The sequence below is a fragment of the Amphiprion ocellaris genome, chromosome 17 (genome assembly GCF_022539595.1).
Source record: "Amphiprion ocellaris isolate individual 3 ecotype Okinawa chromosome 17, ASM2253959v1, whole genome shotgun sequence".
NCBI lineage: Eukaryota > Metazoa > Chordata > Actinopteri > Pomacentridae > Amphiprion > Amphiprion ocellaris.
The window spans coordinates 5902145-5924124 of NC_072782.1; the positions used below are offsets into that span (position 1 = coordinate 5902145).

General features: G+C 38.7%; 2 protein-coding genes across 8 annotated transcripts in view; one reads left to right on the plus strand and one right to left on the minus strand.

Moving 5' to 3' along the window:
* Window positions 1–2828, minus strand: part of mrrf (mitochondrial ribosome recycling factor) — a 55839-nt gene extending 53011 nt beyond the window's left edge. For all 5 annotated transcript variants that reach the window (XR_002746571.3, XR_008599363.1, XM_023278073.3 and 2 more), the window contains exon 1: window positions 2727–2828. The gene's annotated coding sequence lies outside the window, so the exon portion shown is untranslated. The remainder of the gene's footprint in view (window positions 1–2726) is intronic.
* Window positions 2829–2961: 133 nt separating this feature from the next.
* Window positions 2962–21900, plus strand: rbm18 (RNA binding motif protein 18). 3 transcript variants are annotated; one of them, XM_023278106.3, is made up of 6 exons: window positions 2970–3164; window positions 5100–5213; window positions 11499–11625; window positions 13616–13702; window positions 17439–17539; window positions 20222–21900. In XM_023278106.3, exons 2-6 carry the CDS (start codon window positions 5107–5109, stop codon window positions 20403–20405), a joined length of 606 nt encoding a protein of 201 aa, XP_023133874.1. In that variant the 5' UTR covers window positions 2970–3164; window positions 5100–5106; the 3' UTR covers window positions 20406–21900. The 3 variants fall into 3 exon arrangements, with proteins under 3 accessions (XP_035807762.2, XP_023133874.1, XP_023133883.1); XM_023278115.3 differs by having other exon boundaries at window positions 13616–13696; XM_035951869.2 differs by lacking the exons at window positions 17439–17539; window positions 20222–21900 and adding an exon at window positions 16706–17432 and having other exon boundaries at window positions 2962–3164.
* The last annotated feature ends 80 nt before the right edge of the window (window positions 21901–21980 follow it).

A 21980-nucleotide genomic window follows, 5' to 3' on the forward strand; every position in this document is an offset into this window, starting at 1 on the left:
CATTGTTTTTGTCAGAAACTGCCAAATATAAAGTTTTTCAAGTCATAAAGTACATCAGAATGAGCTTTTAAATAACCTTCCATGTGTAATTTGTCTCTAACAGTGAATCCACACATCATTAAAATCACAAAATCCCAGACAAAATGCTGCCCTCACTGTCCTCAAGTGTACGCCACACTGCTAATCCCTGGTGCCTTTCCAGATATTGACCAACATCCAAACATAATCCAGTGGCAATATTTAGGCTACACAGCGGACCACCACCGCCGATACAAACCCAAAACAGCCATCCACGGCAGGCAGGTTTCCTGACAAGCTGATATGATTCGCCACACTGTGGCACAGCAGATCGGCAGAGATGTGGGACGCTGACGGATCTCTTTAGACGGGAAGCCAAGCAGAAAAAGTGAAGCACAGGTGTTCAGTGGGATACTGTATTCTCATATCTTGTAGATTTCCCACACAGCAGCAGCTGCAGACACACCTCTGTTTCTTCCAGCAGCAGAAAGCAGCTGCTGAGCCCACATGCTCGCTCTGCTCTGAACATAACACTGCAGAGTATCTGATAGTGTTCTGCTCCTCAAACAAACTGTTCACAATGGGGGTGAAACTAATGATTTTGTTTATCAATCAACCACTCAAATTTTTTTGTGTAATTGATTAATTGTTTAGTTTATGCAGTTCCAGAAAAGGTGAAAATTGATTATCTCAACCCCCTCTGGGGCCCAATGTGACGTCCTCAAGTTGTTTTTTCTGCAGATAAAAAATTCCAAACACAATTATAGTCTTATTACAATACTATGTAACAAAAAAGTAAAATATCCTCATAGTTTAGAAGCTTGAACCTTGCTCGTGTTTGACATTTTTGCTCGACAAATGGCTTCCTAATTGATTTGTTTAACGTGATTACTTCAGTCTGTCAATCAATTAATCATTTCAGTATCAGAGACTATATGCATGGTCATTTGACTTCACTGATTAGACTGACCCCAGTGCATTCTGAATGAATCAAATCAAATATACCAATAGAATAAATTAATCAGAAATATCACTTAAAACTGAAAATGACAGTTCAGTTGGGATCCTAAACAGAATATGTTCCACTGTGAGGAACGTCACATGAGCAATTTCATACGTAATGTTCCATACTGACCAGATACTCTGGTAGATGTCGGTATCAGAAGGTCTTTTTGATGTTTCTATTGATTTTAATGCAAAATGATATGATATGGTTGATCAAAACAGTCAGGATATTATTTTACTGATGGAAGAGTCTGATCTGCTTACTATGTCAACTGTTTTAATATGGAAAACACATATTACTATTATATATTAGAGATTTTTTTGCAAGCAACACATGCAGCAGATTTGTTCTAATTATTATTAGTTTTTTATTTTGAGCATTGTGTTGTGGGACTCTATGGGTGAACATTTTCTTCTCGTGGACTATTAAAAGGAATGGTCACCCAAATTACTTTTCCAATGCACATTCTGACATATGATTCTAGCTGTGCAAGTCACATGAATAAGACTAATTCCAAGGCACACAGAAACACTGCTCTAGCTGTCCTGCACTCACTGTGATACTGATATGGAACATGGGCTGACACGGAAAGGAGTTGGGATGAATGTACTTTGTTTTTAAAAACTGAAATAACTTGATAATTGTGTAATTCTCAGGTTTAAATCTAAAATTGCTGGACTTAATTAGGACCCCAGCGTGCCAAGATTCCGATCATGTCTTTGTTTGTGTGGGATATATTTTTAAATTTGAATTTGAAAAGGGACACTGGATAGACTAGTGAAGAAGATTTTTTCTGTAATGGGCACAAAGCTGGACTCCACTGAGACAGTAGCAGAGAGAAAGACAGACAAATTGCTGTCCATTCTGAACAGTGCCCTCCATACTCTCCACTCCTTGCTCCACAAACACCCACAAGCCGGCCATTTGCCTCTGCAGCAACTCACAATGATGCCGGAAATATCCACATGCTACAGAGAGTCATATCATCTGCCAATCTCTCTGCCTTGTAGAAGTTCAGGCTTTTAATCTATTTTTTCTTCCTTGTACCATGCTACCTGCTCTTGAGCAGTCATGTTATGTTGTAGCGTTTCCCAAATTCCTCAAATTTTGCCCTCCTCAAAAGGGAAACTGGAGAAAAGTGAGTTTAAGTCTCATTTTGAATGAATTCTGTCCAAACGAACATATATACTTTGCCTAACTTCCCAGCTTAATATTCCTCATATATATATATATATAGAATATATATGTGTGTGAATGTGTGTGTGCGCTGTTTTTGTACAGCACTTTTAGTGAGTCTATCAATCCTTTCACATGCTAATTACAATATTACCTCTTCATTGTACATGCACCACCACAATTATACTGTATTGCATCCCACCTGGTGTTCTTGTGTTGTTTTTTTAAGCTACTGGATGCTTGACTTTCCCCCGGGATCAATGAAGTATCTATCTATATGCTGCTGTTGAGACATTTACCGTATCATAAAGAAAAATACAACCACATGAAGACCTGATGTAACTGCAGCAGTGTGAAGGTCGATGTGATGGAGGCGTACATGCCACACTTCTTCGCCTCTTTCTCAAACTGTAGGCGACACGAACCAAAACCGCGTAGTTGTTCAACACTAAACTGTAGTAAACTCGAGCTGAAACCCGCTGAAACGCAGCGCTGAACTTTAAATAAAGCCAAACTGTGTACTTACTTCAAGTTCAAGCCTTTACAGAAGCATTTCAGCAGCATGAACGAGCACCAGTGAAGACACAGAAGACATCTGTGTCATCATCAAAACTCGCCTGCGTTGTGTATGTTTGAAGGTATTTACGGGTCACATCGAGTGGGCGGTGCTCCCGACGCAAGTGGCTATGAGAGAAGTACGGGAGATGCCGAACAATAAATCGAGCGCTTCCACTGGGCTCCGCATACTGTCGAAGCAACTACAGCATCATCCTGCGCCTTTGTTGTCAGACGGTAGCAAGGCGACTGTTTACCCTTCGAGCTAGCTAACCTGCTCAGTTAAACAGGAGCAATATCAACATATGAAATGTTTAGGATTACGTTTTGACGTAACTGAATCATCCCAAAAGTGGATGTAATTAATTTGAAGACGTCGCCACCGAAGAGGAAGTTTGACACCACCGAGGTAAACGGACTGTCTGAGCTAGCTAAGCTAACTGCTACTAACGTCTATAAGGGACTGATTCAGTTTCACCTCAACGTTTTTAGCTGACATTCTCACTGTCTGGATGTTCAAATCAGGTTTACGCAGTTTGATTTATCTTAACTAGGTAAAAATAACAATGTAGGAATAATAGTCAGTCAATTACTTAGCTAAAGTTAGCTAGTAGCAAGTTAGCGTTTCCTACTAGTGAACCTACAGTTCTTCTTTTTAAATGCTTTAAAGGAACAAGAATTTAGATGACTATCAACCCATATCATTTTCTGATTCTGTTCAAAAGTAATACTGGAGATGTTATAGACCTGTCAGGTAAATGATAATTTAAAAAAAGAAGATAGATAGATAGATACTTTATTAATCCCGAGGGAAATTCAAGTTTTCTGCGGCTTATATATAACAACAGAAATAACAAACAGACAAGACAGGTAGGTTATCACTTTAACATTAAATGTTAGTATATACTCTGAAAAACATGCTGCACAATACTATAAAAACACTTCTAATTTTAAAATCTATAGAAATATTAAATGTATTAAATGTCAATATACAGTATTTGCACATTTCGAGGCACCGTGATTTAAAGTGACTTAAAGTGACTTTGACAGGTAGTAAGACAACAGTTGTATTAAACTACATAAGGTGCATGACATTTTACAGTCACATTGGTTCTAATGTGATCCAGACTGAGATCCCCCTGACCACTCAGTGATGAGTTGTACAGTCTGATGGGGGAAAAAGAACCTGGACTGAACACACTCCTCTACCTGATCACAGTCCTGTGCAGAGGATGCTGGGTGTTGTCCAGGATGGAGAGAATCTTCTCCAGGGTCATTCTCTCTACTACTGAAACCAGAGAGTCCAGCTCTGTGTCCACCACTGAGCCAGCTCTCCTGTCCAGTTGTGCAGCGTCCCTCTTTTCAATGCTCCCTCCCCAACAAACTACAGCATAAAAAAGAACGCTGGGCATGACAGACTGGTAAAAAATCAGCAGCAGTTATTTGCAGATGTTGAAGGACCCCAGTCTCCTCAGAAAGTACAGACGACTCTGTACTTTCCTGTAGATGCTGTCCATGTTGTCTGACCAGTCCAGTTTATTGTCCAGCGGCAATCCTAGGTACAGATAGGTCTTGACCACCTCCATGTCTGTACCCCCGATGGAAACGGGAATATAAATATATTGACAGCATCCTTTCATCTTCTCGACGCTATTTTATGCTGTTGCTTTCGCTCACGATTATTTTCCATTGTCAATTAATCTGTCGTGTTTAGTCTAATGAATAATGAAAATGTTGATCAGTGTTTCTCAAAGCCCAAGATGATAAATGTATTGTTTTATTTGCAACACAAAGATTCTTAGCTGACTGTCATAGAGGAGTAAAGAAACCCAAAATATTCAATTCAAAGGAGCTAGAATCAGAGAAATTTGGATCAAACTGATTAATTGATTTTTTAAAAAAATACATGGCAATTACTTAGAAGTTGATAACAAATTGATGAATTCTTGCAGCTCTACTTCTTACACATGTACAACATCATATGGTCATCAAAATCTAATTATTACTGATCATTTTGGCTAGACTTAAAGAAATGCACTCATCAATAACAGAAGTTATTAGCACATGTACGTAGACTTCACCCATTTCCCGGAGCCTGTCTGATAAATCACAGATCGTCGTTAAGTATCTCTGCACCACAATATCTGTGCTGTACTATAAACAGTTTACTTGTCTGAGTTGTGTTGGCATTTACCTTCCTTAATGACTGTTGAGTGTGTCTGTGTTAATAAAGTTTCTGACTTTATGCTCAAAAATGTGCAGTGCTTTAATGACACAAATGCAAAATGTTAACCCACCTCTGCCTTTACTTTTTAAATCTCTCTTTTCTCCCTGCCTCTCTCAGAGTACACATGTCGTCTGCAGCAGAGACGGTGGAAAATGCCTCTATTATTTCAGAGAGCATGGCCCATGATGGAAACCGCTTGTGGATAGGCAACATCGATCCCAAAATCACAGAGTGAGTAAATCCACTGCTGCTTTCAGGCAGGCCCACGTTTTCTTCACACATTTGGAAGATGCAGCTCTTCATTGAAAGGCTTGGTTTCCATTAACTAGTCAGTACTACCTTACAACGTTTAATTTTGTCTTTTATTTAACCGTCTTTTACCTCATCATAATGACTTTAGGGCTTTTGGTTTTAAAAAAGCTATCGTAATCACATTTTTACATTTTTATAGAAATGCAACTCAGATTATATTGGAGCTGAAACCAGCAACGACACTCTATAATTACACATTTAAGACGTGAAAAGCTATTGAAATTTAAGACAAATCTGTGTTTCACTGCAAAAGCACAAATCTCCAGTTTCAAACATGTGAGCCAACTGAATGAAGAACAACATTTGCTGTTGATTTTAGCAGCAGTGAGTGTTCGATTTGTAATAGCTGTAATTTAGTCTACGTTATGAACCTCAGGCATTAGTTTTTAACTCGCCTGGCTCTACATCATAGAGAGGCAATGTATTGTATGTGTGCATGTATGATTGATTAACTGTGTGCGTAGCTTATGTGTGTGTGTCAGCGTGTGAGACAGAGCAGACAGGGCTGGGTGTGTGAAAGAGAGGCAGTGAGGCGAGGAGACCTGCTCTGCTAAGGAGCAGCCATCATTCCTCACTCACCTGCCCTGTTTACTCTCTCTGTGTCAACCTGGACCCGATTGTGTGTGTGTGTGTGTGTGTGTCTGTGTGTGTAAGCATGTTTAAACACACAGCTGAAGCTTGGGTGGCAGCTGGTAGAGGTTCCAGCTTCGACACATTGAGGAGTCTGTGTACATTACCAGCCTGTCTCACTTGACACGTCGAATGTACAAGCAAACATCTTTCTGTTGTTGGGTTTGTGTGCAGGGATGTGTGTTGTTGAATGTCCGTGACACATGTTGTGATGGAGAGGAGGTAGTTTTTCGGGGTGAGGGGCGTGTTTGTGTGCCTGTGGGGGCTGCTGGAGAATGTACGGTCCGCAGCTCTGGTGGGCGTCTAGACAGGCGTTTCCTTCCCCCTTTTGCCTGCTCTGCTCTACTTCTCCCTAAATAGCCCACTACCTCGCAGTACGGAGGGAAAACAAGAGAAATGCCCGTGGCCCCCATTGCTGATTGGGAAGATTAATTAGCTCCAAGGTTAGCATACGCAGCGCTGCCTCTGTTTGTCCTGCTGAGCCAAACTCAGTGCAGAGGAGGAGTGTAGAGCTGAGGTGCAAGGTGCTGTTTACATGAGGCGAGATCATTAAACACCACACATTGCTCTGTAATTTTTAAATTCGTGACGAAAAGAGAGATTTTAGCTAATTACATAAATACAACCTTATTCTGCGAGATTTTATCTGAGGCATTAAATCCAAGCTAGAATTTCACTAAGATGTTTTTATGTGTTCTTCATCAGCCTGATATCGCTAATTGGAGTATAAATAACTCACCATATAATCCCTGTTGATTCCTATAGTGCAGAGACAGCTTGTTCTTTTACGCCTAAATCTTATAAAGAAAACTTCATTGTGTTTGGTTTTCTACGACAAATGCTGCTCCTTCGTCTTACTCCAATCCTGTTGGGTGCTTTTTGTGTCACCAGGTTGTGAAAATGACCGTATAAGTGGCATGGTATTTATACACCACCCCAAAATATCACATTCAGTTCATTTATCCTTTATTTCTTTAATTCACATTTCTATATTTTCAAGTCTTTGGAAGCATAGTTGGTTTATTTGCATTAGTAGTTGACCATTACACAAGTTATGGGTTTTTCAATGACTTATTTATTATTATTTATATATATTTTAAGGCTTTAATATATACCCACAACACACTCTATTAAACCTTTCCCACACTCTTATAAAGACTTGCTATGCTCTTAAACACTGTCTACACTCTTAAACCTACATAATTTTCACCCTTTGAAACACCACGTGTCAATAGTGACCCAAATCCAATGGAAAATGGGTATCTCCTGACCCACACTGCGCATCAAAGGGTTAACAACATCTGAAATTCTATATGGGTACTCACCAGTGAATATATGACAACTTAAATGATGATGAAGATGATGATAAATTAGCTGTGCAGCACTGATGATGCTGAACGCCGCTACACATGGGAGACGGAGGAGACTGATGCTACGGCTGCTGAGCCAATCAGCACCCAGCGCTGTATGGCTGTTCAATTTAATATTCTTTTAATATGTTTTAGTTCTTATTTTGTATATTTTAATATATTGTTTTCAGTTTTGTTAGGCTGGAACATGCTTAGTTTACTGCATAAATAATTAAAATAATATGTAAAAGTACCTATGTACCGCAAATCCTGTGATATAGCGAAAAATGAACCACGATACGGCAAGGGACCACTGTAATAGCAGTGTTGTAGCGCTGTAAGGTCATTGTATTTGGCCCCGGCTGCCTGCTCATTTACCAATCAGAGCATTTAGGATGTACAGTTCTGCTTTGGTTGGTCAAGGGGAAATATTAGATTAACATGTGATGATGTAAGAAGCCAGCACTTTAATTTTAATGTCAGACAAATGAATTTTGGCTTGCACGTAGTTATGATTCATTACTAGTTTCCTCGCTGGAAGAGTGGACTCATATCTTAGAGCTCAAACCGAGATGAACTTGCTCTTTATTCGGAGAAAACTATAAATTTCTTGCTGCTGCTCTTTTAAATACTCAGCAAGGATGTTATCATTTGTCTCAAAGGACCAAACATCAGCCACACGCTCTTTTATTCTTCACTAGTGAAATGCGTTCCTCAGAGCAGAGATGAACATCCCATTTAGTATCCAGTGAGAGTTTTTCATCTTTTTCTTTCCCTGCTCACAAACAACTATAGCAGGTGTAGCGAGTGTTCACCATTTACTTTTTTTTTTGCCTGTTTAATAGTAATCCATCACCTTCTTCCCTTTTGTTCCCTCTCTGGTCCTCGTGTTACATATTAAGTCATGTACCTGGAAGTTGTCTTGAGTTTTATTGAAGAATTTCACTTGGATGAAAACCATCGTCCTGCTGCAGTTTTACTTTTTTAGGAAAATATGATGAAACTGCACATACTGTCGCCACACTGCCAGAAAGTCAAAACCCCTCCTCCTCTTTAAAATGTTTCCCTTCTGACCTGCACTTCTCTGGACCGAACCTCTGGTCTTATCTTTTTCTGGACTCGACTCCCATCCCTCCCCCTCTTCCCCTTCCTTCCTCTCCCACTGCTTCCTAGCTCTTGTATCTTTCTTACCTGGCTTCTCACCCCCACTCCTCTTTTGGCCCATCCTCCTCTTCCAACACCTTTCACCTTGCCATCAACACCCCCCCCCCCCGATCTGAACTTTAGTCTCCCTCTGCTCACCTTTCCCTCCCTTTCCTCTCTTTCCTCCCCCCCATCCTCCTCTTCCTCCGGTGGTTTTTACAGCCCCCAGGAGGAGCGGTCCATTGTGGTTCAGCTCACTAGCATCCAGAAATGTTCTTAGAGTGTCTGCCATCTAATCTGTCTCAAAAATACATACAAATATACATATATGCTGTATCAATGCAACTGTACAGCAGTGTCAAAAGATAATATTTAATGCCTTGCACTTTTCAGAATTAATCCCTTAAGCTGAAATTGTGTTTTTGTTGTTTGTTTGTCAGTGATTCTACAATTCACTTGTGCACAAAGAAGTAAGGAAATCTATATGTGCATGAGAAAAGTAGTGTCAGTGGTATGATAAACTTTATTTAAGTTGTAGGCTTTTCTGTGTGAGTGAGCCCAGTGCAGGATGAGCTGCCATCACATGGGAGGCTTGCAGGGTGTTGTCTGGGAAAAGCAGAAATTCTCGTTGGCCTAAAGCCCTCCAGGGAGTCGTAGAAGGGTGGAAGGCATTAGAACAACCTGCAGCTTGAACCCACACTTCATCCTTAGCATCCTTAAACACTGAGTCTCATTCACACAAACGAACGCACATTTTCACGTTCACGTCATACTTCCAATTTCAAACCACTTCAGGTTTAAAAATAACAGGCGCCTGAACAATAAAAGGCTGAAGCATTGATTCCTATTGAACAGCTGTACAAAACACCTGGGGTCACGCTGAGGCCTGGTCTGTCACACAGAGTAGTGGTACAGAAACAAAAACACAGGAAGGTGGTTGTTCGTGTTTTTTGTCATTGTTGTGTAATAGTCCAATTTGACATATGACAATTAGGGATGTTAATGCTTATTTGTTTACGGATTAATTGTTGTTAATAATTGAACCAATTAAAATTATATTAAACAGGAGAATGATATCAATTTGTTGCTGTTTAACATTGTAGCGACCTGAGGATGCAGTCGCTTGGACTACTGGCAGTCCCATGTTGGCAAGCAGAGAGCATTTTGGAGTTAAGCTAGTAATGGGCCACCATGAGAAAGCCTTCTGTGACACTTAATGTGCTCCAGCCAGAGATCAATCAATGCCTTAGGGCATGATAATTTATACCAATGGAGTGACCTTGTCATGTGATCTGTGGAGCAACTTATGTTGTGTAAATGAGACATGTAGAATTAAGTGATTTATTTGAAATGATACTATTTTTAGCAAAGACTTAATTAAATTTTCTGATGGAGCAGCATATCAAAAGGACATTCGGAAAGTTAAAAACCCAAGGATTCTTCTCTTTTTACAATTTGTGGTAGTGGAGTAAATATATAATTGTGGGACTTTTTGTAACATAGTTGACAGGTATCATAGTTGATATTTTTGCAGTTTTCAGGCCTAAAATCAACACGGCTGCCTATAACCAAACACCACGTGGCATTTTTACAGAAAGATTCTTCTAAATATTATATATACAGCTGAGTAAAACTGAAATTGAAAATTATTTATAAAGATATTGTAGTAAACCTGTTGACTACTTTATATTAAATAACTCAGAAAGCCTTGGAGTCTGGCCAGTCTTTTCTTCAGGAGGAAATGACATCATGTGGAGCAGGTCATGTGATCTGGAATTAACACACTTCCTTGAGAGGTGTTTTTGTAATGGGGAACTTGGCTGAAAGTGATTTCTGGGACACAGATACAATTAGTTATTTTCCATATAAAATTGGATATATTTCCAAAAAAAGAAATATCTGTCATGATCATCTCAACTTAATAAAAAGAACACAATCAAAACAATTATTGAATAAGCTCATTTTATTATTGTTTAGCTAAGTAGAAGGTGGTTGTTATTAAATTGGGACAGTTATTTAGTTGACATTTTAGTGATATCCAGTAATTTTTTATTAATAAGTAATTGTTTCCATAATAAATAATTATGGAATTTGTGAAGACATGATCACAATGAACATAAAAAACATTATTTTTTTTTTACTTTTAATAAAAATGTATGCAAGATATATCCCATGGACTTCAAAAATCCCTCAACTATGTATTGACCCAGCAAGTGTTTGTGACAAATGATGTGATTTAAATATTTTACAAGCAGGTTTGGGGGTTTAGAGGGTTAATATTTGAACATTAGACAAAACAAGCAGTTTGAATATTTCAGTTTCTGTCTTTGGAAATTGTAATTGCCACTTTTCAGTATTTTCTGTTTAGTGAAATTGAAAAGCACCTGCTGCTCTGCCTGTGTTCATTCAGTCAGTCACTGTGTATTTACAGGACATACAGTCTTCAAGTGACCCTGAACTCATTGCTCTCTTCTGTGCCGTCAGAAGAAAGATTTTTTTTTCCCATGGTGTCAGCTACACACACACCTACAAACTCACACACACTGCATAGCTCTCTAGTGACCACATATATAAGCTCATTTATAGCCCAGCAGTCCCCAGCAGCTCCACACAGTCGGTGGAGGTTGTTTGTGCAGAGCTCTGCGCTCAAGAGGGATTTGAGGCTTCCTCTGTTTTATTCCCTCATTGTCCTGCTACTGTATCCTCAGCATTGTCTCAATAAGAGATTTACTGTCACTGGCCTGCCACCCCAGCTGGCCTGCTGCTAAAAAGGTGTGAGAGAGAGAAAGCTGTCATTCTCATTAGCAAAACTTGACAGATTCAGAGACTGTTTGGTGGCAAATGCTGTGTGAAGCTGGTTTCATATGTGACTGTATGTCAGCACTGCCTGCTGACCTACAATAGTACATGTTGCTGATCATCATGGGAAGATATGAAGATTAGGTCAGATACTGGACTGTTTTACCAAATACAGCAGTTTTGTCATCCTGGTCTCCCTCACCATCTCCATTTTAAGAAACATTTACTTTTCATTTTATTTGTCTTTTTCTCACACCTTTTATGTTTTCTGACTCCTCTACAGGTACCATCTGGTGAAGCTGTTGGAGAAGTTTGGCAAAGTGAAACAGTTTGACTTCTTGTTTCATAAATCTGGGCCTTTGGAGGGACAACCACGAGGCTACTGCTTTGTCAACTTCAGCACCAGAGAGGTACATGTAAAATGTTGCTGTTTTATGTTTTGTTTGGGTTTTTTTAACATGATTTTACCATGTTTTTTTTAACACTGTATGTGGTTTTTCTGTATTCAGATAAATAAAATGCCAAGCTTTGATTTTGTTTTGCATTTAATAAAGTTGAACAATCCTCAGTACAATTAATATGGACCAATACTGTGGAGTAGCGAGAGTGCCAAATTACAACAATAAATCTATAAAACAATAAGCAAATGAAAGTGGAAATATAAGGACAAATAAATGAAAAAAGAAATAAATAATTTTGCTTTATAAAGAAATATTAATCAAAAAATTAATCCACAAAAGAATGGAAGAATAAAAGCAGAAATATGGACAAATAAATAAAATTTTAAAAATAAGAAGAAATGTGCTTATAGATAAAATTAAAAAAATAAGTAATGTGACAATATAAAGCAATATTGTTCAAAAAAATGAATCTTTAAAATAAAAGGCTAATAAAAGTTTAAATATAACAAGAATGAATTAGATAATAAAAAAATAAGAAGAAATGTGCTTTTCCTTTGCTTTTAAAGTGACATTGTAATGTTATTAAAAAAAAGCACATTTCTTGTTATTTTTTTCTTATTTTATTTATTTGTCTTTATAGTTCTACTTTTATTAGCCTTTTCTTTTATAGATTCATTTTTTGATTAATATTTCTTCATATAGCAACATTATTTATTTTTTTAATATTATTTTTTATTTATTCGTCTTTGTATTTCCACTTTTATTTGAATATTGTTTTGTCAATTTATTTTTGTAATTTGGCACTGTCAGTACTCCATACAATACAAGAGTCACATTTTAGCTTTGTATATTCCTCTGCTATTACCAATAGATACGAGGTGCATGCTTGTGGTCGTGCTACTGACCTGATGCCCCTTCTTCAGGTTCAGACACTGCGGGTTCTTCTGCTGAAGGCTGCTGTTTGGTCTCTGGGTCGTAGCTATAGATCAAACTCTTATCAGTAGTTATGATTGAGTCAAAAGACCAAAGATTGGATGAATTTGACAAAGAATTTGATGTTTGCTCTCTGCACAAGTTTGAGGTCCATGGTGAAATTGTAAATGTGCACCTGCAAGTGGTCGAACTGGGATTTCCAGGGAGTATCCAACACTTGGCAGGAGTACTGGGAACAGTGTGTCACTACACAAGACTACTTTGAAGGGGATAGCTTCTAAATTTGAATCAGTTTCGGTTTTTGCTTTGTATAGGCACAGTCTCTGAACTGTACTTCTTTATCAATGCAGCATTCTTCACTGAGTGTAATAATGCTCCCCAGATTGAAAACATTCAACAAACTTTACGAGACCTCCTGAAGCAGCCAGTACCTCATTGTGTGTCTTCTGAAGAAGACCATATATCTAAAAAAGTACTTAAAAGGAACGTGCGCAGGTTCAGCAGGCAGTATTTGTTTTAGAGTGTGCCTGGGGATCATGATAAGCATCTAGTTTCACAGCTAGTGTCTGTCAGTGGGATATGAAGCCCTCCCAAAAGGATTATACAGAGGAAGTGTGTGTTTATCTTACACACTCACACACACTTACATGTAGACACACTTACTTACAGAAGTTCATTAATATAATTTAACACCAAAACCACTTAGATATTTGATTAGACAAAACTACATTTTCTCACGCTGCCTCTCAAACACACAGCTGAGACACACTCACACACACACACACACACACACACACACACACACACACACACACACACACACACACACACACACACACACACACACACACACACTCAACACCTCAGTTATGGCCTTCAGAGTGGCACATCATCAGCAGTTATTATTGTTTCTGGCATTTCTCTGTTGTGAGGACTAATGATTTAATGAGTCGGGTGCAATCATCAAGGCTGATTTTTAATCATAATTGTAAAGAAGCTGTTCTCCTGTCTTTCCCTCTTTTCCTCTTCCTTGTTTCCCTCTGTGTGTGTGTGTGGTTGTGTGCAGGAGGCAGAAAGGGCGATCCAGTGTTTGAATGGGAAGCTAGCTTTGTCCAAGAAGCTGGTCGTGCGCTGGGCGCACGCTCAGGTGAGGGTAAGTGTCAATCCCAAGATACTATACAAAACTTGTTATACATGCTCCACGGGACAATATATTTATAACACTGATTGTGGCTGCAGTTTCTGATCTTCTCTATACGATTACAGACTAAACATACGTCTGTGCGTTAGAAAAATTACATTATTGACTTATAGAGATAAAAGTTTAAGGAAGGGTTAAAAAACAACCAATAAATCTCATGCAGAAGGACTTTTGTGATTGCATGATTTCTGTCTGGGTTGTGATAATAGATATGAATTATTTTAGTTTTTTAGTTATAGTTTTTATCAGTTTTCATTTTAATATTACTACTGTAGTGTCCAGTTTACAGAGAGCACAGGGGTCCCAGCACAACCTATGCCTGTCTCTTAACAATAGACAGCCTACTGGTGAAGGGTGAAGGGAAATCCTGTATAGAGACGAATCACGCCCAACACACACATACACACAAACACATGGTAGAGGGAGGTCAGGGTCAATGCTGCCGCCTCTGAGGCAACACGCTGTGAGATAAATCTGCTCACAGATTCATTCTGAAGTACTAACTATGAACTGAAAAGGTCAACAAATCAGAAACAAAACTAAGTCATTTAGTTTGTTTTTGTAAAAGGGCAGTGTTGAGGAGGGGAATGGTCAACAGGCTAAGAATGCATCTCCTTCATGTTTCCATGTTTTAAGACATGACTTTCAAGCCAAATGAACTTCTTTTTTCAACCTGCCATTGACAAGGAATTGCACTAGAGATTTAAATGAAACAGCACCTCAAATTTTCTTCTGTAAATGTTACTGAAATCAATAGAAACACCTGCTACTGCAAAAACTCATACTGGTAAAAAAAATTATTTTTTTTTGCTAGTGAGATTGTAGACTACAGCAATAACTAGTGCAGGTTTTATTGGATTTTGATTTTAAATCTTCATTTTTCAGCAGGTTGCTTGTATACAGGCTTTGAACAGACTCAGTAGCAGGTATTATGAGACACTACAGACTGTAATGGAGTCTGCAGATATGTCAGCATGAACTCTTCTGGAAGTCCTGAACCTTTTTTTGCTCCCTCTGTGTTTAATGAGGCTCATTTCTACACTTTATTCTAAAACTGTTCTTTGCCAAATTGATCCTGCTTCAGTCTGTTGGGGACAATGCAGGCCTTGAGTTATGCTCATTCATGTTATCCCTGCAAGCCATCCTGCTAGACTTAATTTTAATGATTGATGCTACACTCTTCTCCATCCTCACCTGTGAGAATATCTCTATGCTGCCTTTTGCCAAACTGCTCATTGGTCTGTCTTCCCGTTGACAAAGATGAGTTAGAAAATACAAGATGTACCATTTCATATTCTAATTTTCTTATTACTTAGTTGCAGAGGAAGAAAAGCCTAGAGGTTAATGAATGATTGCCACTAAACATATCTGCCAGCCAACTGTACATTCTGAAAACCTTAGAGATGATACCTCTTTCCAAAGATTAAGACTGCCCATCACATCAAATGCTTTTCCTAAGAGCTGCTGTGTCATTTAAACAGCTTCTAAGGCATGTCTGTGTGCTTGGTAGTAAACTTTGGCATTTTGAGCTGTGCATGGTGATAGTACAAGTGTGCAATTTTAAACCTTTAATGCAACATCAGCCATTTGACCCTAAATTTCTACAAGTCAAACAAAATATGCTGTCATTTTTGAAGGAATATTCTCACTATTCTCTGTTTTTGAATTATATGCCACAAAACGTACGCCTTATCTCACTGTAATGATTTAGTTCGACGCTCAAACGGAGACAGATTTTACTGTTCTCAACAAATGCAGAGAGAGTCTTCTTCCTGAATGAGACGCGGGCAGTAGCAATTCACCAAAACTGCCCATTTAGAACAGGACTAAAACCAGGGCTTATACAGTCATGGTGAAATAACCTATATTTGCAGTATTTTGATCAGAAAAATTGAAAGACACATTATGGGGCCTTTCATTCATTTTCTGATTCGGGGCACAATAATACACGATTACACATATAATATTTAAATTCCAACTGTGGTTGCAGAGCATGCTTTTTATTCCTATCCCAATGAAGATGGTACACTGTGATCTCATGTTTGGTCAAGTACAATGCTACAAAAGAGCTATTGCTTTATGCTGAAGTGCTGTCTGCATACTGGTGTTATAGATAATTCAAGCAGGCTGGTCTGTGAACCTTCGTCTGGCACCAGTTTTGACAATGCAATCTCCAAGTAAGATTTGAGCAATCTTCCACTAGTGAAGCCAGCTCAGGTCTAATCGTCTTCACTGACTCCAGCCCTGAAGTGACGTTCTGGGATAAGTGAGTCAAAAACAGGCAGCATCAAAAGTTGTTGTCAGATTTTCAGGCTTACATCTTGACTTTATTACACCGTTTTTAAAAAGAGGACATTTATTGGCATATTCTTCTAAAGTCTTTTTTAAAAAAGCAGATTTATATTGTGACCTAATTCATTTGTGTGTTATTCTGTCTTCAAGATGAAGCTTATTTCATAATTACAGATAATTTATTACTTTTCAAATGTAAAACAGTAAAGTCTCGTTGAAAGATCATTATAACACAGAGGTTGAACTATACAACCAGAACCGTTTTGGTTTAGCTTTCCCATTATGTAGCCTTCGGGTTGTTTACAGATTCATTATGGCCTGAATGGCTCTATGTAGATCCATATGCATTCCAAGCACATGCCTGAAGGAATAGGTGGAAGGGAAGGGTCCTGGCTGGTGGACTGCTCATTGTTTCAAACTTATTCTTAGCTATACGTGTTCTTTATTTCATGGGACAGTATGTAAGAATGTGTGCGTGCTTTTGTGCGTTTGTGTAACTTCATGTAAGTTAATTTCATTTGGTTCCACTTCCACCACCTGCAGCTTTGTCAGATGATGTCTAACTTATTGTACTTCTGCAAGAAGCTGCACCAGGCGCTGGGGGATTATCATGGCCATCATGTGACTGTTGCTTTGTCTTTTTTTCTTTTTTTTTCTCCACAGGTTTCTTTGTTGGCTGGTGGAGATGTTTGGAAGGTGGTTTTGAGAGGAATGAGTGCAGACATTGGTTGTTGTTCGTCAGCTGGTCCCACTTTATCCTCCCTCATCCCCTTAGGGTGTGATTATGAGCTGGACAGGCAGTCCTGCTCGGTTACTGTCTGTTTGACCAGACACAAACAAGATCAATACTGCAATTTAACAATGTTCATATTTTTCGGAGGAGAGCTGGAGTTGATTCTCCAGAGAGCAGCTGTCTGTATTTATCAGGAGGTTGGATGTTTTCTGAAATTCTGGCTGACATGATTCCTTCTGCTTTCTCTTTCTCTACTTGTTCTGTGGTCTTGTTCAAACTTAGCCTGGAAATGTGTCTCAGGTGGAGGGAAATAAAGTTGGCATTGCATTTTTATGTATTATCAGGAACACAAATTTCAATCTTATTTATTCACTATAACATTTATTTTGAATTTAAGGCCAGATGTGAGCTGTGTAGCACTCTGTATTACATCTGGATGCAACACAGTGTGTCTTAACACGACAGATTCTACCTTTAGTTCATCCCACTGACTGTCTGCTTCTTTTTATCTTGTGTATTTTGTGACCATCCATGTGTCTCTGTTGTTTCTCGCTGTTATTTTACTCCTCTTGTTTGTCTCTCTCCATCTGTCTGTGTATCGTTTCCATCACTGTTTATGTGGGCACCTTTTTTTTTTTTTTTGGCCACCTATATTGTTTACAGAGGTTTGAAGGTTTCCGTAATGACAAGACGATGCCTCCGAGCCTGGAACCATCGTGCAGCGGTGCAGGAGAGGAAGGAACCATAACAACCAACCACCTCAGGTTGGCATCACACAAACACAGCATCATACCTACTGTTTGTAGTTGCATCTTTTTTTCATTCCTCCCAGACTGCGTCCACACTGACACAGCTAAATCTAAAAATGCTTTGTCGTTGTCTTCTGTATTTTGTCCTAAAATCTACATCCACACTAAAACTTTTTCATTTTAAAATGCTTTTTTTTTTGCTACTTTAACACCTAGCATCCCCACAAGTTTGGAGTTTTAGAACCCCCAAAATGCTGCCGACCCAGTTTCATTCATGAATCTCCAGGTTTACATATCAGTCTGGACAAGCAGAAACTGAGACTTTTGGAAATGATGACGCAGATACCAATGTTCACTTTCTGACTGATCAGAACTGTCACTATGTGTTGTTCCCTGATTATTCACGCTGCTATCAAATGAATGTTTTCCGGAAGAAAACAAAGACATGGACCTTGACTACAGTAATTCATTTAACATGGATAACAAATGACAGGCGTTGCTGAGCTTGTTTGTGTGCGTGCAGATAATGAAGGAAATCTGTGACCTTATATTTCACCATTATACAACTGAGCAACCAATCAACTGCTTCAATTTTAAACCAGCACCTGGATCTCCATGTGTTTTCAGGGGTGTTATGGAGATTTTTTCTGAAACACAGCTAAAATGTTTGTCGTGCTCAAGATAAAAATGCAAGCCTAAAATGAGATAGTATTAGTGGACGTGCCTCTTGAAAACAGCCTTTAAATACACACATCTGAAAACGCTGGTCTCACACTTACAGTGAAGCCCGAAATTATTCATACCCCTAGCAAATTTAAACTTAAAGTTACTTTTAAATGTAAATAAAAGCTGAGAAAGTATTTCTTCCACAATGATCCCTCTTGTACATCATCTTACTATCTTTTGAGAAACAACTGTGTCATTTCCAATCAAAAAATAATAATAATTTGCTCGTTCAATAAAAATAACTTCAAAATTTGCTAGGGGTATGAATAATTTCAGGCTTGACTGTACGTTTTAGCAACAATGAGGAAAAGTAAGCTTTTGACGTTGGCATACGTAGACATAATAAAAAGCTACATAGCTGTAAAGTTCAGAAAACAAAGCTCTTTTTGCACCTAATTCTCCCTTGATGTCAGTGTAACGACATGAATAAATGATTGGCTGTTGTGAGTTGGTGTTTTAGCATTTCTGTTCTCTCTCTTCAGTTTTTGGGGCTTGCTTTGCTGTGATTCCATGAACAAACCTAAGAGTGAAAATCCTATAATGGATGATCAATCTCTTACAATGTCTGGACATTTTGAAGTGAGGGAATGCTGCTTTCCTTTGGGGTAGTTGAAGTCTCATTTGGTAGTTTTGTTTTTTTTTTTTAAATTCATTTTGACACAGACTTGTTTTATCAATTGTTTTCTGCAATGCAAGGCTTATGAATGTGACAAACAGCTATAGGTGTTGCAGATTTAAGATCTAGTGTTACCAATAACCTTTTGTTTTTAACTTTAATTGTATGTAGACTTTAGTTGGGCACATGTGCACTTCTGAATGTATAGTAATACTTCTCTTATGGATCTGGGACGATGTTTCTGCCATCAAGGTTTTTATGGTGGTCATATAGTAAAAGCAATAATAGAGTTTAACAGGTCAAAGATAAGCACAGTTTATAGTATATATAGAGCCTATTTTGAATATCTTAATGAGAAAATGTGTTGAAATGGTACATTGAGTGAGTTTTAATGTGATATCTATAAGAATTGTTCAGGTGTCTCTGTTTTAATTGTGTAGCTGTGCACAACAATGTCTGGGACTTTCAAGCCCACTTCATTCAGCGATGAATCACGCCCCTCCTTCCAATGTCATCCATAAACATGTCTAAATCCAGCCGTGGTCGGATGGCACTTACACAAACATGTTTTTTTTAGCACCTACTGAAACCTTAATTCACCCAGGTAGCACAAATACCTTTACACACACCTCCGCTGTTACAAAAGAGCTGCTGAGCTTAGTGCTTTCACCACAAACCGCATTTCAATCTGAGTTCATTTCAATACAACTGGACTAACACTTTAGCTCCAAAACCATCTGGGTCCAAGTGTTGAAGTTCTGTCAAAGCAAATTCCAAGGTATGCCACCACTGTGGCTACATTTGCTGTCCATGTTCGCAGATACACCAATGAAGTCGGTTTTGTGCTGTCTATTGTGCTCACTTTGACGACTCTTAGGAGCTATGATCGTTCAGGTTCTTCTCAGGAAAGACTGCACACTTTGATTCTAGTGTAAACTTCAAAAATCACTCTCCACACAACACTAGAACACGCTTTTTCTACCTCCCCGATGCCCCCTCTGTTCTGTCTTTCCTGTTTTTTTAGATACTCATCACACTCTCACACATTCACTCTTTCGCTCTTCTCCTCACAAGCACCGTCATTTTTCTCACAATCTCATCTCACTTGCTCCTCCAGATTCAGTTTCACCATTTAAACACAAGCTTTCCTCTGTTTTTCGTGCAGCACAACCGGTAATCTTTTGCTTGTGCTTGAGTTTTTTTGTCAGCCATCCTCCAGCCTCTTTTTTCCCCCCTCCTTTTAGCCAAAATCTGCCCATCACTCAGTTTGTCCTCCACCCTCAGCACCAGCACTAGCATTTCCCCCTCCAGCTTCAGCGTCTCCGCTAACATCTCTCCTCCGTTTCTGTCTCCAGCACGAGTGCTAAGATCCGTGCCATCGAGGCCAAGCTCCAGATGATGGAGGAGAATCCAGACGATGACTACTCGGGCCCGTCGGCCTACGTTTACAACAAACCGCCAGAGAGGAAACGCTGGGAGCCCTACTCTAAATCACACCACAACAACCAGAGCAGGCCCTTCCGCAAGTTTAGGAGATGACCCATCCTCCCACTTATTCTGGAGATCCCCCCCTCTTTCACTTCCCCTCCCTCCTGGTATCTGCACCTCTGCCCCCCGCCTCCACGTAAACAGCCTCTACACTAGATGCTATACAGACTACACACATCCTATCTGGGAGTAAAAGAGTTTGATCCAGGTGAGCAGCTATACCCAGACTGTTTGGGAATGACCACAGCGATCGTGGACAAATACCCAAAGTGGTTTATTTTTTAGTTTTTTCAGGTGTTATCAGTTATTACCCTGTCAGATATATGGACCATGTCTGACTTGTGTGCAGGTTGGGAGATTTAACAGGTGATTCACAGAGAAATGCTATTGTTAAGGAGTCTAAATGCTGTTTGTTTTTGTCTGCTTCACATCACATTATTTAAGTTTTTCTTTTTTTAGGAGGGAGGGGATTGGCCTTACTTTTACCTTTATTTAAGGTGTGTAATTAATTGGTTTGTGTTATTGGAGTGCAGATAATAAGCCACAAAGCCACTCAGCGACACTTACTGTGAGTTGCGCTATTTTTTGTGTGTGTGTTCCTTGTTTTGTTTTTGTTTTTCTCCCCCCTAATGGTTTGCTGGTTTTTCTTGGATCCAGTTTTTATAAGACTCTTTTTACTGACTTTTGTGTAGTGTGTAGATTTTTTTTTTTTTGGTATTTCCCTGGTCACAGTCTTATTATTTAAATTTTTCAATTAAAGCTAAATAATCACACCTTTAAAGTGTTTTTTTCTAATGACAGATTTTCTATATCATCATTAAAATTGAGGATTAATTTTTAGGAGTTTCAGTACTGATTAATTTAACCCTCGGTGTAAGCTTTTCTCAAAAATATGTTAAACTAGCTTCATGCACTTATCCATCATGATCCAGAATAGATGAAAAAAAATCTATGAAGACCTGAAATATCACTGAATTTTTAATAACCACAAACCTAACTTTATATATAATATCTGATCATTTGGTTTTTGTAGCATTTTGGGGCTCTGCTTTAATTTTTTCCCCAGACATGATGAATAATAAATATTTAAGTATTTTTTTGCAGTCTACTAAAAGTCCCTGTAAATAGCTGTGACATTTTGTAGGCCTTTTTTGTATACGGGTCTGTTTCAAGGTTGTAATTCATTTCCATGTGCTGTCATAATGGAGCGCAGTGCTTTTCATGTGATCTGAGATGTTCTTTCCTGCAGGTGTGAAGCTATAAAACCCCCCAAAAAGATGAAATATGTTGGCGACCTTGTAGTCTGAATATGTCATTGTGAGTTTACCGATCAAATCGCAGCAGAGAAGGAGATCAGTAGACTCAATTTCGTGCGCAGCGATGAACCAAATCCTACCTCTTGACGTTTATCGAATCAGTTTGTTGTTGTAAAATCATCCACCCGATGCCGGATTATTTCTGATGTCCATTAGAGCAGATTAATGAATTCTTTTCAGTGTCTGTATTTATCTGTTTTCAATAAAAAGGCCTATTCGTTCAAATATAATTTCAATTTACGGGGGAAATATTATTTAATTGTACTTCTGATGGGACAGTTCCTGAGCTATAGATTTACAGATAATTGTG

What these genes read in the sequence shown, in the direction of transcription:
- rbm18 (XM_035951869.2), top strand. Translation starts at nt 5,107, where the DNA reads ATGTCGTCTGCAGCAGAGACGGTGGAAAATGCCTCTATTATTTCAGAG. An exon ending in TCAACTTCAGCACCAGAGAG is followed by an intron (nt 11,626 to 13,615) that starts GTACATGTAAAA and finishes GGTTGTGTGCAG; the next exon opens with GAGGCAGAAAGGGCGATCCA. An exon ending in GGGCGCACGCTCAGGTGAGG is followed by an intron (nt 13,703 to 16,705) that starts GTAAGTGTCAAT and finishes TTTTCTCCACAG; the next exon opens with GTTTCTTTGTTGGCTGGTGG.